This window comes from Suillus discolor (assembly GCF_016758755.1).
Source record: "Suillus discolor strain FC423 chromosome Unknown F5147scaffold_378, whole genome shotgun sequence".
NCBI lineage: Eukaryota > Fungi > Basidiomycota > Agaricomycetes > Boletales > Suillaceae > Suillus > Suillus discolor.
This window is the reverse complement of record NW_024541625.1, coordinates 1-14,643: the sequence shown is the minus strand read 5'-3', so window position 1 is coordinate 14,643 and position 14,643 is coordinate 1. Positions and strand designations below refer to the sequence as shown.

General features: G+C 46.8%; 1 protein-coding gene across 1 annotated transcript; it reads left to right on the top strand.

Moving 5' to 3' along the window:
* Positions 1-10,391: 10,391 nt before the first annotated feature.
* F5147DRAFT_842342 (uncharacterized protein) lies at positions 10,392-11,592 on the top strand (the record flags this gene model as incomplete). Its single annotated transcript, XM_041444419.1, has 4 exons — positions 10,392-10,419; positions 10,472-10,731; positions 10,787-11,211; positions 11,268-11,592. The coding sequence occupies 3 exons, from the start codon at positions 10,392-10,394 to the stop codon at positions 11,165-11,167; spliced, it is 669 nt and encodes a 222-aa protein (XP_041284236.1). The 3' UTR covers positions 11,168-11,211; positions 11,268-11,592.
* Positions 11,593-14,643: the final 3,051 nt, after the last annotated feature.

Sequence of the window (14,643 nt, the reverse complement as noted above, 5' to 3'; positions counted from 1 at the left end):
TGAGAATGCGTATATGAGATACACATTTGATAGTTAGACGGGGAAGTATAATTGCTTGCGTCAGGTGCTGGTGTTGATAATCACACCATAGAAAGAATGTCACAAATAAATGCATTAGATGCTACTGAATGGAACAAAGGCTATAGTAATACATAGACAGACGGTGACACTACCAAATGAGCCCAGTATGAATTGCTTTCTGCCAGTGAACAGTTACTTTGTCGAAAGTTGGAATAAGGGAGTGAGTAGACACATATCGCTTCATGTCATCTTGGAGACATGACGTGAAAAACCTTGAATGATTGTCAATAATTGACGTGAAAAAGGAGAAAAAACGATTACGTCTTGACTATCTTTTCATGTTCCAATGGTGTCTTCCCAATGGCATGAGCTTCCTGCCTGACATCACGAAGGAGAAGGTCGACAAATTCCCAATATTCGGTTGATACCCAGTTCTGTGCCTTCTCTATCGTATCGGCGACTGTGACTCCATCAGGTTCTTCATTCTCACTTGTGGCTGGACCTGGACCTGGGGCCTCGGGGGAGTCGATAACTTCAGAGTCCCTGTTCTCCATGACAGCAACAGTGCTGTCCTGAGCTGCCGATGTGGCCTTAGCCTGCTCAACGACGGTCTGGAAGCTGACAAAGGTACTGCGCTGTTCAATGGCACATTGTCAGGAAGTGGTAAGAACAAAACAGGAGTAGGAGGCTCGTGCTTACCAGAAAGGCAAAGTGCGCCCAGTGTGCCACTGTAACTTCGTGACCCATTGATGCTAGAGACTTCGTGAGGACAGATATATTTGCCTTGGTTTTGAGGCTATGATTGATCTTTGAAACATGTGAGTGCAAAAATCTCATTAAAAATGTTGAGTACTTTTTGCTTCATGCTCCCCCGCTGTGCGGTCAAATTCTCCTTGATGAATGTAGTCACCATGTCCGACATCTCTGAATCCTCGAAAGTTCCATCAGGAATTTTGAAAGTCGTAGGGTGTTTCTTTGCATAGGCCTTGAGTTGTGTGAATTAGTATACTGAGCAGCGTACACAAGGTCCATGCTCACGATGACATTGTCTGTAAGCTCAAGGACATATCCTGTCAGGTTTGGTGATAGCAAACATGCACGTAATCTATCTTTCATGATACCCTTGAACCACGATGAGCCATGAATCACACGAAAGTTCGGGCAGTTACCTTGAAATCATCCGAAGCAATAAAGTCCTGACTTGCAGATCGTTTGGCGGCCCTTTGCATTGCGAGCAGGGTTGCCATCAAATTTAAGAACATCTCCTTGACGGACTTGACCTGGCATTGGACTGGTCAGTCAATGTTTAGAGATCATTATATTAGTGACTTACATTGAGAAAGTCATCCAAAGCATTGTCAGGCAGGCCATGGGCCTTGCAAGCATCGGTAGCAAATTGTTTGAGCCATTTTCTTTTATGTTCACTGTCAATATCATTGTCTGCTGAATCACTTCATGGGCGTCTTGCTGGAGTTGTGGGGGGACTCAAACTTGTGGCCCTGCAGTCGGCCACCAAGTCTGTCGTGGGAGTATTTTCCCTGGCATTCACAAGACCAGCGACTGGAGCGGAAGAACCATGCAGGGCAGCAGCTGGTGCTTGGAGGAGTCTGAATTGTGTCAACAGACTTGGATGAGCCATTTAGTGAGGATCAACTCAGCGCAGGGCAAAGGAACGAGACACAACAACAGACATACTTATAGTAATTGATGTAGTTTGTAGTTTGTATTGAAAGTAAATATTAAAATGTCTATTGTCCATCATAAGTGCGGAAATTATGAAGAAAATGACCTGGAATACCACTTACAGCGGGCAGGTGGGGGGGCATGTGCTGCATGACAGATAATTGACTAAAATCTTGAGGTGGATATGAAGTGTGAGTAAAGTTATCGGTTGGTGGAGCATGCCCTTGATGTTGCGGATGAGCTGGTTCAGAAGGGCCCACGTGCATCTGCCAGTAGCCATGCGGCTGTAGAGTTCCTGAGGGCAAATAAGCGAGGATGTCAGATCATGAAAACGAGGCTTCATTTTGTAATATAGCACCAGCTGGCGGGGTGCTATAGACCTGCTGCGGGCATTGCAATTGAGATGCAAGATCAGAGGGTCCCAGATCTGGGCCAGTCACAAGCTTCTTCTTCAGCACTACTTTACCCTTGCCTTTCATTTATGTGGCTTTGCTTGCGCTATGATCAAAGGCCAGGGGTGGGTCATTCTCCCTCGCTTTCTCCGGGTCGATGGGATTAGCACTGTCTGATGCCTTCTTTTGGCGCACGAGTGCTGCAGCATGGAGACGTACAGCCTGGTGATCCGATATACATGGCATGCTGATCTGGGCGCGTATATCCGGTGGAAGTAGAGCTGAGATGTGTTGGTAATTGTGAAGCGCGTGGGTATTGAGGAAGTAGGCGTTAGTAGGTGCATGATAAACGAGCTGCTGGAGTCTCATTGTGATGATGCGCTCCTGCCGCTCTTGCACATTCCGGATGCCACAGTTTGCTCCAGACGATGCGCAGTCATGTTGAATGTTGACAACACACAATATTTCCTTATGTAAACTCTCAGTATGCGCACAAAGAGCAATGAAAATAAGACTTACATTGGGTGTAAGGACAGCAATATCGTCAATGTCCGGAAATCTGAGGCACAGCACATGTAATTGAGGGTGTAGTTCAGCTGACGAGAATTCGAGACACTGAATGACGACATGTGTTGCGATGCGTCCTTGGTGTGGCACGAGTATTTCAATGACTTTGCCGATAGAGAGCTAGAACAGAGAAGCAACACTTAGTAAGATGCCGCTTTGCAATATATCATTGCTTACCTCATCCAAACACATCTGATTATGCCTCATGATGACATGGCTCCCCAGCGGCGCACTGCTGTGATCTGCCACTATGAAAGAATCACACTTGTAAAAAAGCGAGGCGACAGGGAATTGATGCTTTCCAGGAGGAAGAAGTGTGGTCTGTGTCGAACACCATTCAACTGGTGGGACTTTGCCCCCCGCATCCTTGTGAGTTGGCAAATGAACTAATCCTACCAGGACATTAACAGGTGGTTTGAGTGTGATTGAAACATTACTTACCGACTGGTTTTTCATTTGTGGTGGGTAAGCCTATCAAGCGGCGTTGTTCAGGGTGTGTGGCCATGTACGCAGTGATGTTGTTACCAGCATGCACCCATTTCCGTGTCTTCAGGTCACACCAGAAACCTCCAGTTACAATGTGCTTGACAACATCAAAGCCACCAAAGGTATGACAAGTATCACAACTGGGAGCTTGACGGTTGCTGTAGATTGATGATAGATGGAAAATATGGTTAAATGACTCAAAGCACTCAGTTGAGAACAGAATCGCCAGCCCAAAGCGCCGTATGAAAGCTGGAAGGTGGAGGAGGAAGTGGAACTTTGCCTTCGTGATGAGGATACTGGGCACACATTTAGCGCTGATACTGAGAAAGTCATCGATCGTCCATGATAGATTGGCCTTAAAATATGAATGAGACAATAACTACTTTTGAAGATGAGAGTGTGATGCACCAGGTAATCTTCAGTATTCTCAATTACCGTGTGCCAGAGAAGCACCACGAGCTTGCCAATCACAGTCCAACCATCGAGAACTGAGCGTGGAACAAGGTCGTAGATCAGGTATGGCATTACCTGTGCAAGGCTCTTAAAATGCTTGCCAATCAAACCTCCTTTGAAACGGCAGATGTACTCTGCTCCAAGAGTCGGTGAATTCAAGCCTTCCTTGTTGACAGATTCCAGTCGCATCTGGAATGTATTGAGCAAGTGATTTTTATCGAGTATCCATACTGTCTGGCCCCAGAAGTACTTGACGACACCGAGAAGGACAGTATGTAGGATTTCCGTGGGCGTGTCTTGATGAACATTGACACTTGGCATACCAAGAAGTGGGTTGATATGATCATCAAGTGAATAACCATTTAGCGCAGCCTCAAGCTCACGGTCAAGCTGTACACAAACATCCGCTTCAGAAATGGGAGGCTTCCTGGCCTCACATTTGCGAAGCTGTTTTCCAAGCTCAAGAAGGCAATTTATGATCGCCGATGTAGCTGCATCTCGGGTCCCTGTTGATGCCACAGCGCTCTGAATTTTGGTGGTTCCACCAGGCAGTTTTGCAAGCTCGACCTGCTCTTTTACCTGCGCCAGCGTTTCCTCTGGTGTTCGAAGTTCAGCGGACTATAAGTACATTAGTTTAGAAACACACAGAATGTCTGGATGAACCTTGAATATACTACAGTAACCCGCATCAGACTTCTTGTCTACAGTCATGCCACCAACTTTGCACATCCGGCAAAAAAAATTGCACCTCAGCCCGCCATGGCTGCATTCTTCGGCCTGCTGTGAAGATACTGTGAGGGATGAGCATGACTTCTTCGTGGTATTTACAATCCCACGCAATAACACCGTTATCTGCAGCCTTTCTGAGCGCATGATCCCCATCAGACACAAGTAGTTGATATAATAGCATACATACTGAATAGATTGCGTCACAGCTCGCATGAGCTCCGAGGGAGTCGCGTGGGGTGATGACGACACAAATCAGATGCAAAATTCTTTTTCAAGCATTTCACAGGGCATGGCAGCATTCGACATATATACGACGTGGTGTTTATTCCACTGCTTTGAGATATTTCCCGATACATCATCCATGAAGACGATGAGCGGGACGCTTAAGACCATGCGGCCACCTGATTTCTCCCGAAGGGGATTTGGCATGAGATGGGCATGCAAAGAAGACGAATCTTGAGATAGTGCATCAAGTAATATCAAGATGAGCATGATACGAGCTCACCTGTAAAGCCGCATGAAAACTCCTTAGAGCAAGCTTGAATATCCTTGAAGGTGCGTGAGAACGTTGATACTGGTGTGATGACCTGTTCAGGATCAACTGAAAATCCCTCCTGTATACAATGCTGGATGAGTCAAAGTCACATGATTAGAATGATCTTACCTCTGTCCAAGTGACAGAATGTCCCAAAGACAATATTTCAGCGTCATGGTCAGCAGATACCTGCGCCTGAAAGAACTTCTTAGGAATAAAATAGTCTTTCGACATTTGTTGGAGGAGCTCATCGACAAAGAATATGTTCCCGTCAACATGAACACTCGGTGTTGCAAGATTGTCGGGAAGACCATGAAGCATTTTCTCGCCATGGTGAATCTGCGACATTCGACCTTGACCATCCTCGGGGTAGTCCCACATAGTCAGTTGCGTGAGTGGATTGGAATAATCCTAAGATCAACAAGTGAGCCAACGCGCATTGACGATACTAGTTCCAAGACTTACTTTTGCGATGGCCTTGCCTACCGAGTTGATATAAAAAATATTGCCAGAGGCCGCAGTAACTTTCTCAGTCGGGTTTCCAACGAGTTCCTTGATCCTATCCTGTGCCTTCTGGAGACTATGAAGTGAGGGGACACCTGTTGCCCCGAGCGCAGTTGCCCAATTCAGAATGGCCTTCTTTTGTGCTTCGGAGAATCGAAGATGGGGTGAGCTAAAGAGAAGATGCGTGATAAATTCCTGCTTTTAGAGTTAATGTGAGTGTAGCTATTGGGAGAATGACAGAACTTACAGATGTTGTCGCCCATGGAAAAGTCAGTGCATCCAGAGGAACCTCCGAGTTTGAAGCTGGGCCATCAGTTTCTGGGGATACACCTGGCTGTAGCATTAATAATGGAATGTGTGAATGTAAAACAGACTGTACGTACCTGAAAGGTCTATTCCATGATTGTCCGGCTCGAGACCATCATCAAGGTTCATGTCAATATCATCTGTCTCCATACCCAGCTCATCAGAGCTGGGGGGTAAGGGACAGGAAAACAGCGACTCTCCTCGCTGAAGAGCTGCCTGCATCTCTTCATAGTAGTCCACATGCAAAAATGTGCATGCTGACGCTGTGCCATGCCACAGCTCCTTGATCGGGAAGTAAGACTCGTCATCCTCCGCATCGTCATTTATAGTATCTGTCAGTGGAGGTGTCACATTTTCAGACATAGGATCAGAAGGTGGCTGGCCCCAAGAAGGTTCATCGTGTAAGGTCAGGTCGGATGGCTCAAGCATGTTGAAGTCAATGTTGGGCTGAAAACCGGGTGGAGGGGTTGCATGGCTACGGTGCAGTGCATGTGAGAGATTCCGTTGGTGCTTCTTTGTTCGGTCATGGGCAGCAATGTGACATTGGCGCATTGTCAGGATGGTATCCCTTAGCTTTGGGCACACCTTGCATATAACATGGCCCGTCTCGCTGGCTTGTGCATACACTGCAAATAAAATTAGTTTACATTTGAAGGCTTTGACATAAGACTGACCAAAAGGATCCAAGTCTACAGTTTTCTTCTTCGGCCACATTGGTGAGGCTCTAACGTTTTACTGTTTGACTTGAATGATTGAGAAAATGAACATGGATAGGTGCCCGCACAAGAGTATTCATATGCTCTTATATGAGCATCTACACATGTTCAGCATGCTGGTGAGGTCCAGTGAGGTCAAGGGCATGAGTGATCTGGTGGCAGAATTTGGATTGATCGATTGTTGATTGTGATGAAGCAGAACTTGAACTCACATGATGACCAACAGCAACTTGCAACATTGTTTCAACACACCTTCAAACCTCTGGCAACCATGTCTCTTACAAGAGCCAGCACGGATACTCTCCATGTCGATACGGTATACGATGAAAATGGACTTAGTCTTGCCTCTCTTTGCTTATCTATCCGCTTTGTCGGAAACATACAGTCACAGTTGCAAAACCCACCCACATTTATTGTCAGTCAATGTTTTTTTGCGTCGTCTTCCATCTCACAAAAAATTTCAGCCACTAAAAGTCTCTATCCATATTCCTGAAGCATATGCCAGTCAAATTTCACCCATTGTAGAATGTATCAGCCTACATGTTGCTTTGAGCGGTCGCCCATCATTGAATAGTCTACCAGAGGTAATTGGACTGCCCACACAGATACGTCAATGATAACATTATATGTAGGGCAGCTTTCCCTTCTTTCCTCTTGCACCCAGCTTCAATCACCTCAATGGTCGGACTTGGGCAGTGCTTGCCGATACCATTCAAGATTGGCTTGTGAACAATATTTCTTTGACACGTTCAGATGTGTGGTTGTGGGGCCGTGAATTTTTTTGGATGGCATTTGTTGCAGCATTTCCTGGATTTCTGCACCGAGAATGGCCACTGTGGGACCCAAAGATTGGCATGGAGGGCGAGTTTATCACCTATTGGATGTCTGACTTTGGTTCAGGCAGTGAGTGATCGCCCGACGACGTCCGGACTGGTGTGTGTTACAGGCATCCATAACACCTACTGGAGCCCCAGCTCTGCCTACGCCAGCCCCCACTCTGCTAGACTCCCGACGCGGCGGCACGCCGCCTGCACTTAGAAAGACAGCGGTCTGGACTGCTGTGACACCACCCCTGGCCTAGATGGCCTTGTACCTGATCCATGGAGGCTGTACGCCTCATGGTCACCCTAGATCAGCGCATGTATACCACATGTCGCTTCATGAAGATCCGGAGTGCCCTTGGCGCCTTATGTACTTATGCGCAGTCGCACTTGGCGCTGCATGCTTGATCAGAGGTTAAGCCTCATGTACCTTATCTGACCCTCACGTCTTGTTATCATAGATCCTAGATATACTATAGATTACTGACTGAGCTTGAACACTTACATGTAGCACATATAAGTAGACAGATTATTGTACTTAGACTTTACTTTAATCTACTAGGTTCATCCCAGAACTTGTTCAGCTAAGCCTCCCAGCTCAGCTGCCTAAGACCGCACTTCTAAGTCGGTCCCCGCTTCTTAGCCGTATCCGCTAGCCCTGTATCTCGACGAGCGCCGTCTTACCGAGATCACCGGAGGAACCCTTGACGTTCCGTCAAGCCGAGAACCACCCTTAGCTTCAGTAGGCTCACTCGAGCCGTCGCTAAGAAGACCTATCCTAGTTCGCACACGCCGACCGACGGTCAGCATAACAGTGTGTGGAGGAAATTTCATGATCTCGCAACTATGCTATACCCGCTTCCTCTCTTTCAGGAATATTGATTCCTACATTCATCCATGTACCTCATACCCATGTATTTTGTGTCGACCTTATTTACGCATAGAATAGGACAATGCATGTATTATTTTCTCCCATCCTTCTGGCCAAAAATCAATCTGTTTCAAAATTTGCAATGCAATGCTTGAGCTTACTATTACTGAGCGGGTCTCAGCACTGAGCTGAAATCACAACAACCAAGCAATCTGCATTAGATCTACTATAGTGGTCACCTAGACCTCAGTGTTGATGTTTGCCAGATATTCGAGCAATGACTTGTTGACCTCACGAGCTGAGCATCACATTAAGGTTTATATTACAGTGACATGTCTACATCACTTGCGGGTGCTATCACTGTTTGCCAGACCTTTCTTAGGCCCTTCAAAACACTGGTTCTTAATACAGGCAAAAAATTGTATCGCTAGGACCATTGGTCTATATATTTTTAATTGGTTCCTTGCGTGCTTAATTGCGACCGGACTAAGGTACACAATTGAACTTCCGTCAAATGTTAGGTAAAGCAAAAACCACGTTTGGCCGTGTACAGGGAATGATAGTACGTCCGGAACTTCGCGGTATGTATACAGACCATAAATTCACACGAACTTCAAGCATACACATTTACCGAAGGAGAAGAACACCGTCCTGCTCTCGTATAGCTATCCGCTCAATGTTTGATCGTGTCCAACACAGTCCCCGAGAATGCTATAGATGTAGATGGCGTGCTGCAACAACACAGGTCGACCACTCTGTGATTCTCCTACATGAATGCTGCACAACGACAAGCGACTAGGTATACCGAGTCTTTCGAACTTTCGACAACCACTCAAACTCAAGCTCAGTGGACCGCAAGCAAGACTAGGCACAGCCGATCATTTTCAGATAAATTCAAACACCCACGTCGCTCGAGCAGTACTAAAATTTGTCTAAAACAACAGAGTGCTGGTTGGCAAACTAGATATTGCACCATGAACCATGATACTAAAGCGAAAGCAGAAACATAACTCACTGTCGCGGTGCCCCGCTCTGGCTTCTGGTTGAGCGCTCGACCTTCGACCGACTATCCCTGGCAGTTACGACCGCTCTAAGGTGCACAGGTCAGTCTTGTGGTTGAATCCTAGTTGCACAGCGACCTGCTCATACTCACTCCATAATCGTAACAAATCATGTCATCGCAGCAATCGGAACTTATAGTGCAATATTGACCCGTGTTCCCACATGCACTGACAGACATAGATGCTGTCAAAGCAACAACAACGGCGAGGAGGGAGAAACACATTTTCTGTGCGAGATGTTATGGAATATTCTGAGGGGGATCTCGGATGATATCTCTGAGGATGAAGAATCATTATAGGAGGACGGCCAGCTTTATATTGACGGACACGTATCTGATCGATTTGGCCCAATTGTTGTTGCTAAGATGGCAGAAATTTCGGCAGAACCTGCAGGTGTGCTGAATTACAAACATTGTGTCGTGACCCAATCTCTCAGTCATCGCTTCATCATTTGAATATGCAGTGACCCTGCGCAACGACGAAATAGCGAGGCCAGAGTATAACAAGACGGACTCAATATTACAAGATTACAAGCATCATTCTTGTAACGAGGAACTATTCAGCGCATCAGCTGGGCTTGCGCAAGACTAGGCGAGGAGAGGTTGGGACAGTTCAGAATACTGAGAGCAAACAGCCCAGGTACCTATCCCTGCTCTAGCATAGTTACCCACCCAATGTTTGATCGTGTCTAACACAGTCCCCTAGAATGTTATAGATGTAGATGCCACAGCAACGCAGGTCGACCACTCTGTAATCGACCGCCCTCAAGCCACATGAATGCTACACAACGACAAGCGACTAGGTATGTACCATCAATCATGATACCAAAGCGAAAGCAGAAATGTGACTCACTGTCGCGACGTGCCACTCGGGCTGCCAGCTCGATTTTCGATTGACTAGTACTCGCAGTAGCAATCGCCCTAAGGCGCGCAGGTGAGTCATGTGGTTGAATCCTGGTTGCACAGCGACCTGCTCATACTCACGCCATCATCGTAACAGGCCAAGTCAGTAGTGCAGCAATCAAGATCTGTGATGCAAGTTTGACCCCGGGTCGAACATGACGACGACGAGGGAGAAACACATTTTCTGCGCGAGGTGTTATGGAATATTCTGAGAGGGAGATCTCGAACGATATCTCTGAGAATGAAGAAACACTATAGGACGACGGCCAGCTTTCATATCCTGCATATACTTATGAGCACAATTCTCATCGATTTGGCAGAATTGCTATAGCTATTGCAATGAGATGGCAGAAAATTCAGTAGAACCTGCAGGTGTGTTCAATTATAAACATTGTATTACTAGTGCTGCCGCGGTCCGGTCCAGAACCATGGTTCGAACCGGACTTTTGGTCCGGTTCTCCGCGGTTCGGTCCATGGTTCTTGCGCCAGCCAGAACCGGACCGGAAAACGGTTCTCGGTTCTAGATCTTCCCAAATGGTCCAGTTCTGGTTCGGCCTTCCCGAACCATTCCGAACCCTTATCGACTTCGACTTCGACAACACCTGCCTCGATGTCAGACTGTCGTCTTCGGGATTCACATTGTTGATTAATCAAGCTACATTTAGCCTTTTCGAAGGTATACCGGTAAGCACTAACTAATTAAACTCTCAAGTCTCTCACCCGCTCACCTCTATAACAGGAAGTTCTATTCATTGAGGACCGGCTACAACACTGCGCAAGACTACCTTTTACTGGAGGTGGATATGTTAGGCGTGGTCAAGGTGGATTTTGGAGGGATTGTGTCTTGCGCTATGCTGCAGAGGTGCGTATTTGTGCTCTGAATGCTGATGGCTCCCTCGAGGGCCAGCACCCATCGCTACCAGCACACAACCCATCACACGCCACGCCACCTGCGCCTATGTTGATGCCCGCCACCTCACTGCATCCCCTCTCACTCGCTTGCTGTTCTTGCCGGCTGGCTTTTGCTGGCTCGCTCGCCGTGTCTCACTCGCCCACTGTCTCTCACCCTCTGTCTCTCACCCGTTGTCTCTCACCCCGCTGGACGCGACCCACGCGATGATCTCCGGTTGATCTCCGGTTTTTCACTTTTGGCTTTGGCCGTCGGTGAGTAGTATTGTTCATCTCTCAACCATTTCTTACGCCTTACTTGAAAATGTCAGAGTGTGTCCTCGCGAATTGGTCAGTCTTCATCAATACGGCTCTCATCATGTGGGCTTTCCACTTTTCGGAGAATCCTGTGGCCGCCAGCATCACAATTTTTTCTGAAGCGCCGGCCACATCAGCATCTTCAGCAGCTACAGAGGCAGAGGGGTATGGAGTCGTCATTAGAGTAGCTACTCGATGTGTAAACTAGTATTTCAATGTTTTGTTTTTCGTGCTTGCCACTGAAAATTTTCGGGTTCGGTTCGAGTTCGGACCAGAAAAAAACCGAACCGGACCACAGAGAACCGTTCTCTGTGGTCCGGTTCGGGGTTTGAAGATTTTGCAGAACCGGACCATGGTCCGGTTCTCGGTTCTCGTCCAGGACCCTCTGAACCGGACCGAACCGGACCACGGCAGCACTATGTATTACTAGATGTCCACGGGAGTTCGCGCATTTTTGGCAAAACGGTTATTACTCCACATCGCACAAACAAACAAAATTAATTCTTTGACAGTTCGATAGCGTGACATCGAAAGTACAACGTCTGCTAGTTTTTTTTTCGAAAATTGACGTGTTGAGTCCAGCGGAGAGTTACCGCGCAGAAAAGTGCATTTTCCCTAGAGTTCGCGCACTTCGTCACACTATGTCACACGTCTGCCGCGATGCCTTTTCACGCTCCGCAGAATTCGCACCGTTTAAATGTTGTGAAGTTGTGCATGTGTAAAGCATTTCGGCATTGCGGAGTTTTGATTACACAGTCTCTATGTAACGCTTTGGGCAGATTGTCACGTCTGGGGCTTATTTCTTTATCGCAGATGATCCTGACAAGCATGTGCCCCGAATAAATTTGTTTTAGTATTCTCTAATCATGTATATAACCATCTCACAATATTCCAGAATTATATGTGGAGATCTGACCTTTAGAGTGAGCCTTCTATGCCTCTCGCACTGATAAGTTGCCCATGGAACAAGATCTACTTCGATTTTCTTCAAAAAAAATATATGGCAGTGTGTATTATGTTTGGTCGAATCCAGATCTATCATGGATAAGGATTCTGTGCAGAATTGCGTGTGCTAGAGTCAATGCGCGGACTCTTGGGACACACGGACTCGTGGGACCATCTAGTATAACCCAACTTCTTCGTCGCTTCATCATTTGACCCCGCAGTGACCCTGCGCAGTGACGAAATTGAGAAATCGATGTTCGTTCTCGTGAATCTCGTCGATACTTCTGATATGTACTCGTCACTATTTTGAAAATAAGATGAAGATGAAGCTAGCCTCAGAAACCTAAATACTTAGCTCAAGTTTCTGACATGACTGATAGACATGAAGCATCGTGATAAATTGCAAACAATCATGGTTATACACAAGCTCAGGTACGGCCCATTTTCGTCACTCATGCTCATAGGTCTCTGAATAATGTTGTAGCGTGACAGGATCTTCGACATAGCTGGCTTTCCTTTTAACAACGCCTCTCCGTACGATGTTTGGTATATATCGTAAACCATACAACAAGTACGGCACTTGCTGCGATTGGTGCAAATATTCATTGAGATGAAATTTATCTGTAACATAAAAGACCAGCTTACGCGGTCTTGGTGGGATCAGCTGTCGGTCCAACGTCTATCTTATCGACCATGTTCATCATCATTGCGCTGAACACTTGGCTGTGCAAGTACTACGTACAAATCACGTTAGATCGGATGCAACGACGACAAATAAGATAGCCATCACCTTATGAGGGTCGCGGAAGTTCCACACATCGACGATGTCAGTGTGAAGCACATATAGACCATCTCACATCTTGCGGTTCTTGAACGTTGGGCATGACACAAGCGCTTGACGATATCCTGCAAGACATGAAAATTTAGGTTGTATCATGAACGCGAAACTGGGACAGACTTTTCTTACCAGCCCTGACACTGCGTAAATCATGAGATAAGAATGAAGCAAGTAAGACTCACTTAATTAATGCTTTTATTTTGAGTATAGGATGTACTCGCCGAGCGATGGAGGTCATCATCACAGCCTCGGGCGTAGAATGCTGACCGACGCAGTTTTCAGTTATCTGGATCAGGTGGGCAAGGGTCTCCCTATAACAATCTTCGGCTGCAATGTTACATTTCAGAGGCACGCATGAACCCGTCAGGGTATTGGTACACACTAGAGTACCTCGGCTTCTGCTTTGTTCTTTGCGAGTTCTTGTATGAATTTGTCGCTAAAGGTATAGTCATCGATTTACTTACTGTTTCCCAGCGTTCCATCACGTTTCAATGTGAGGAATTCCTCTGCTCCCGTCTCTAGCAAATGTGCACTTGCACGGGGTATTTGAAAACAAAGCCTTCCATGTATTTTGTCAGTCCACCATAACGGAGTGCTTGAAATAGAATCTCTACCAAACAGCATGCAACTGATGTTGTGGAGACATGTCCCTCCGATGGTCAATGAATCTTGGACTATTCTCAGGTTGTCTTTTTCCCCTGGTTCAAAACCTATGCTATCGTGGAGAACATACCTGTCGTTCTGCGGTGAGATGAACTCATGGTCGATGCTGGCTTCGCCTGGCTTATCGCGCGCAATGATCTATTGGCAGTATGAGTAGTTGTGCTAGTTGAAGCGTCGCGTTCAGCTCACCGTGTTTTCCGCCGTTTCGTCCGCTCCAAATACGTGGTTGATCAGTGATGACTGGTCAACGCCAGTCTGTTAGTAAAAGCACGTCATCAACACTGGTCTGATATGGGAGAAAACCAGATACCTTTCCTATAACAAGAATTCGGAACCTTCAACCTTTCTAATCAGTCTAACAAGCTGAATTCCGTGTGAGATCTGAGCTTGCTGCGACCGACGGCCATTATGATAACGTCCGACGTCGCCCAGTATCAGCATTCTCGTGTACAAATCAAGACATGGACAAAAATCCTGATCTTTCGATGGGGTCGAGTTATGATACTGACACAAGAAATCGAACAGTGTTGGCGATCAGCGTATCGCTTTGCAGTTGGGCCATCCTGCGACTGCCTTCGTAAGCCGGACGGATGGACTGTTGAGTCCACTTTATGAAATGGACACGGGAAAAGATGCGTGGCGGAAGACATCAGCTGTGGGCACCATCCGAAATGATACTTCCCAATCCACGCCGCATATTTTCCCTCTGCTGCTCCCTTCTGCGTATCATGCTATAACAGCGGATGCAGCAGGTAAGCATAACCCTCCCCTCTGCCTGACATGCCGATATTCTCATACACGAGCGCTGACATATCTGATGAGGAAGACAAGGTCGAAGATGCCTGTCATTGAGCTGACGACGACGGGTGTTGGCTGGTGACACGAACTTGATAACCCGCATGTTACTAGAGATGGCCGGTACGTAGTCGGCGGTCGCTTACGCC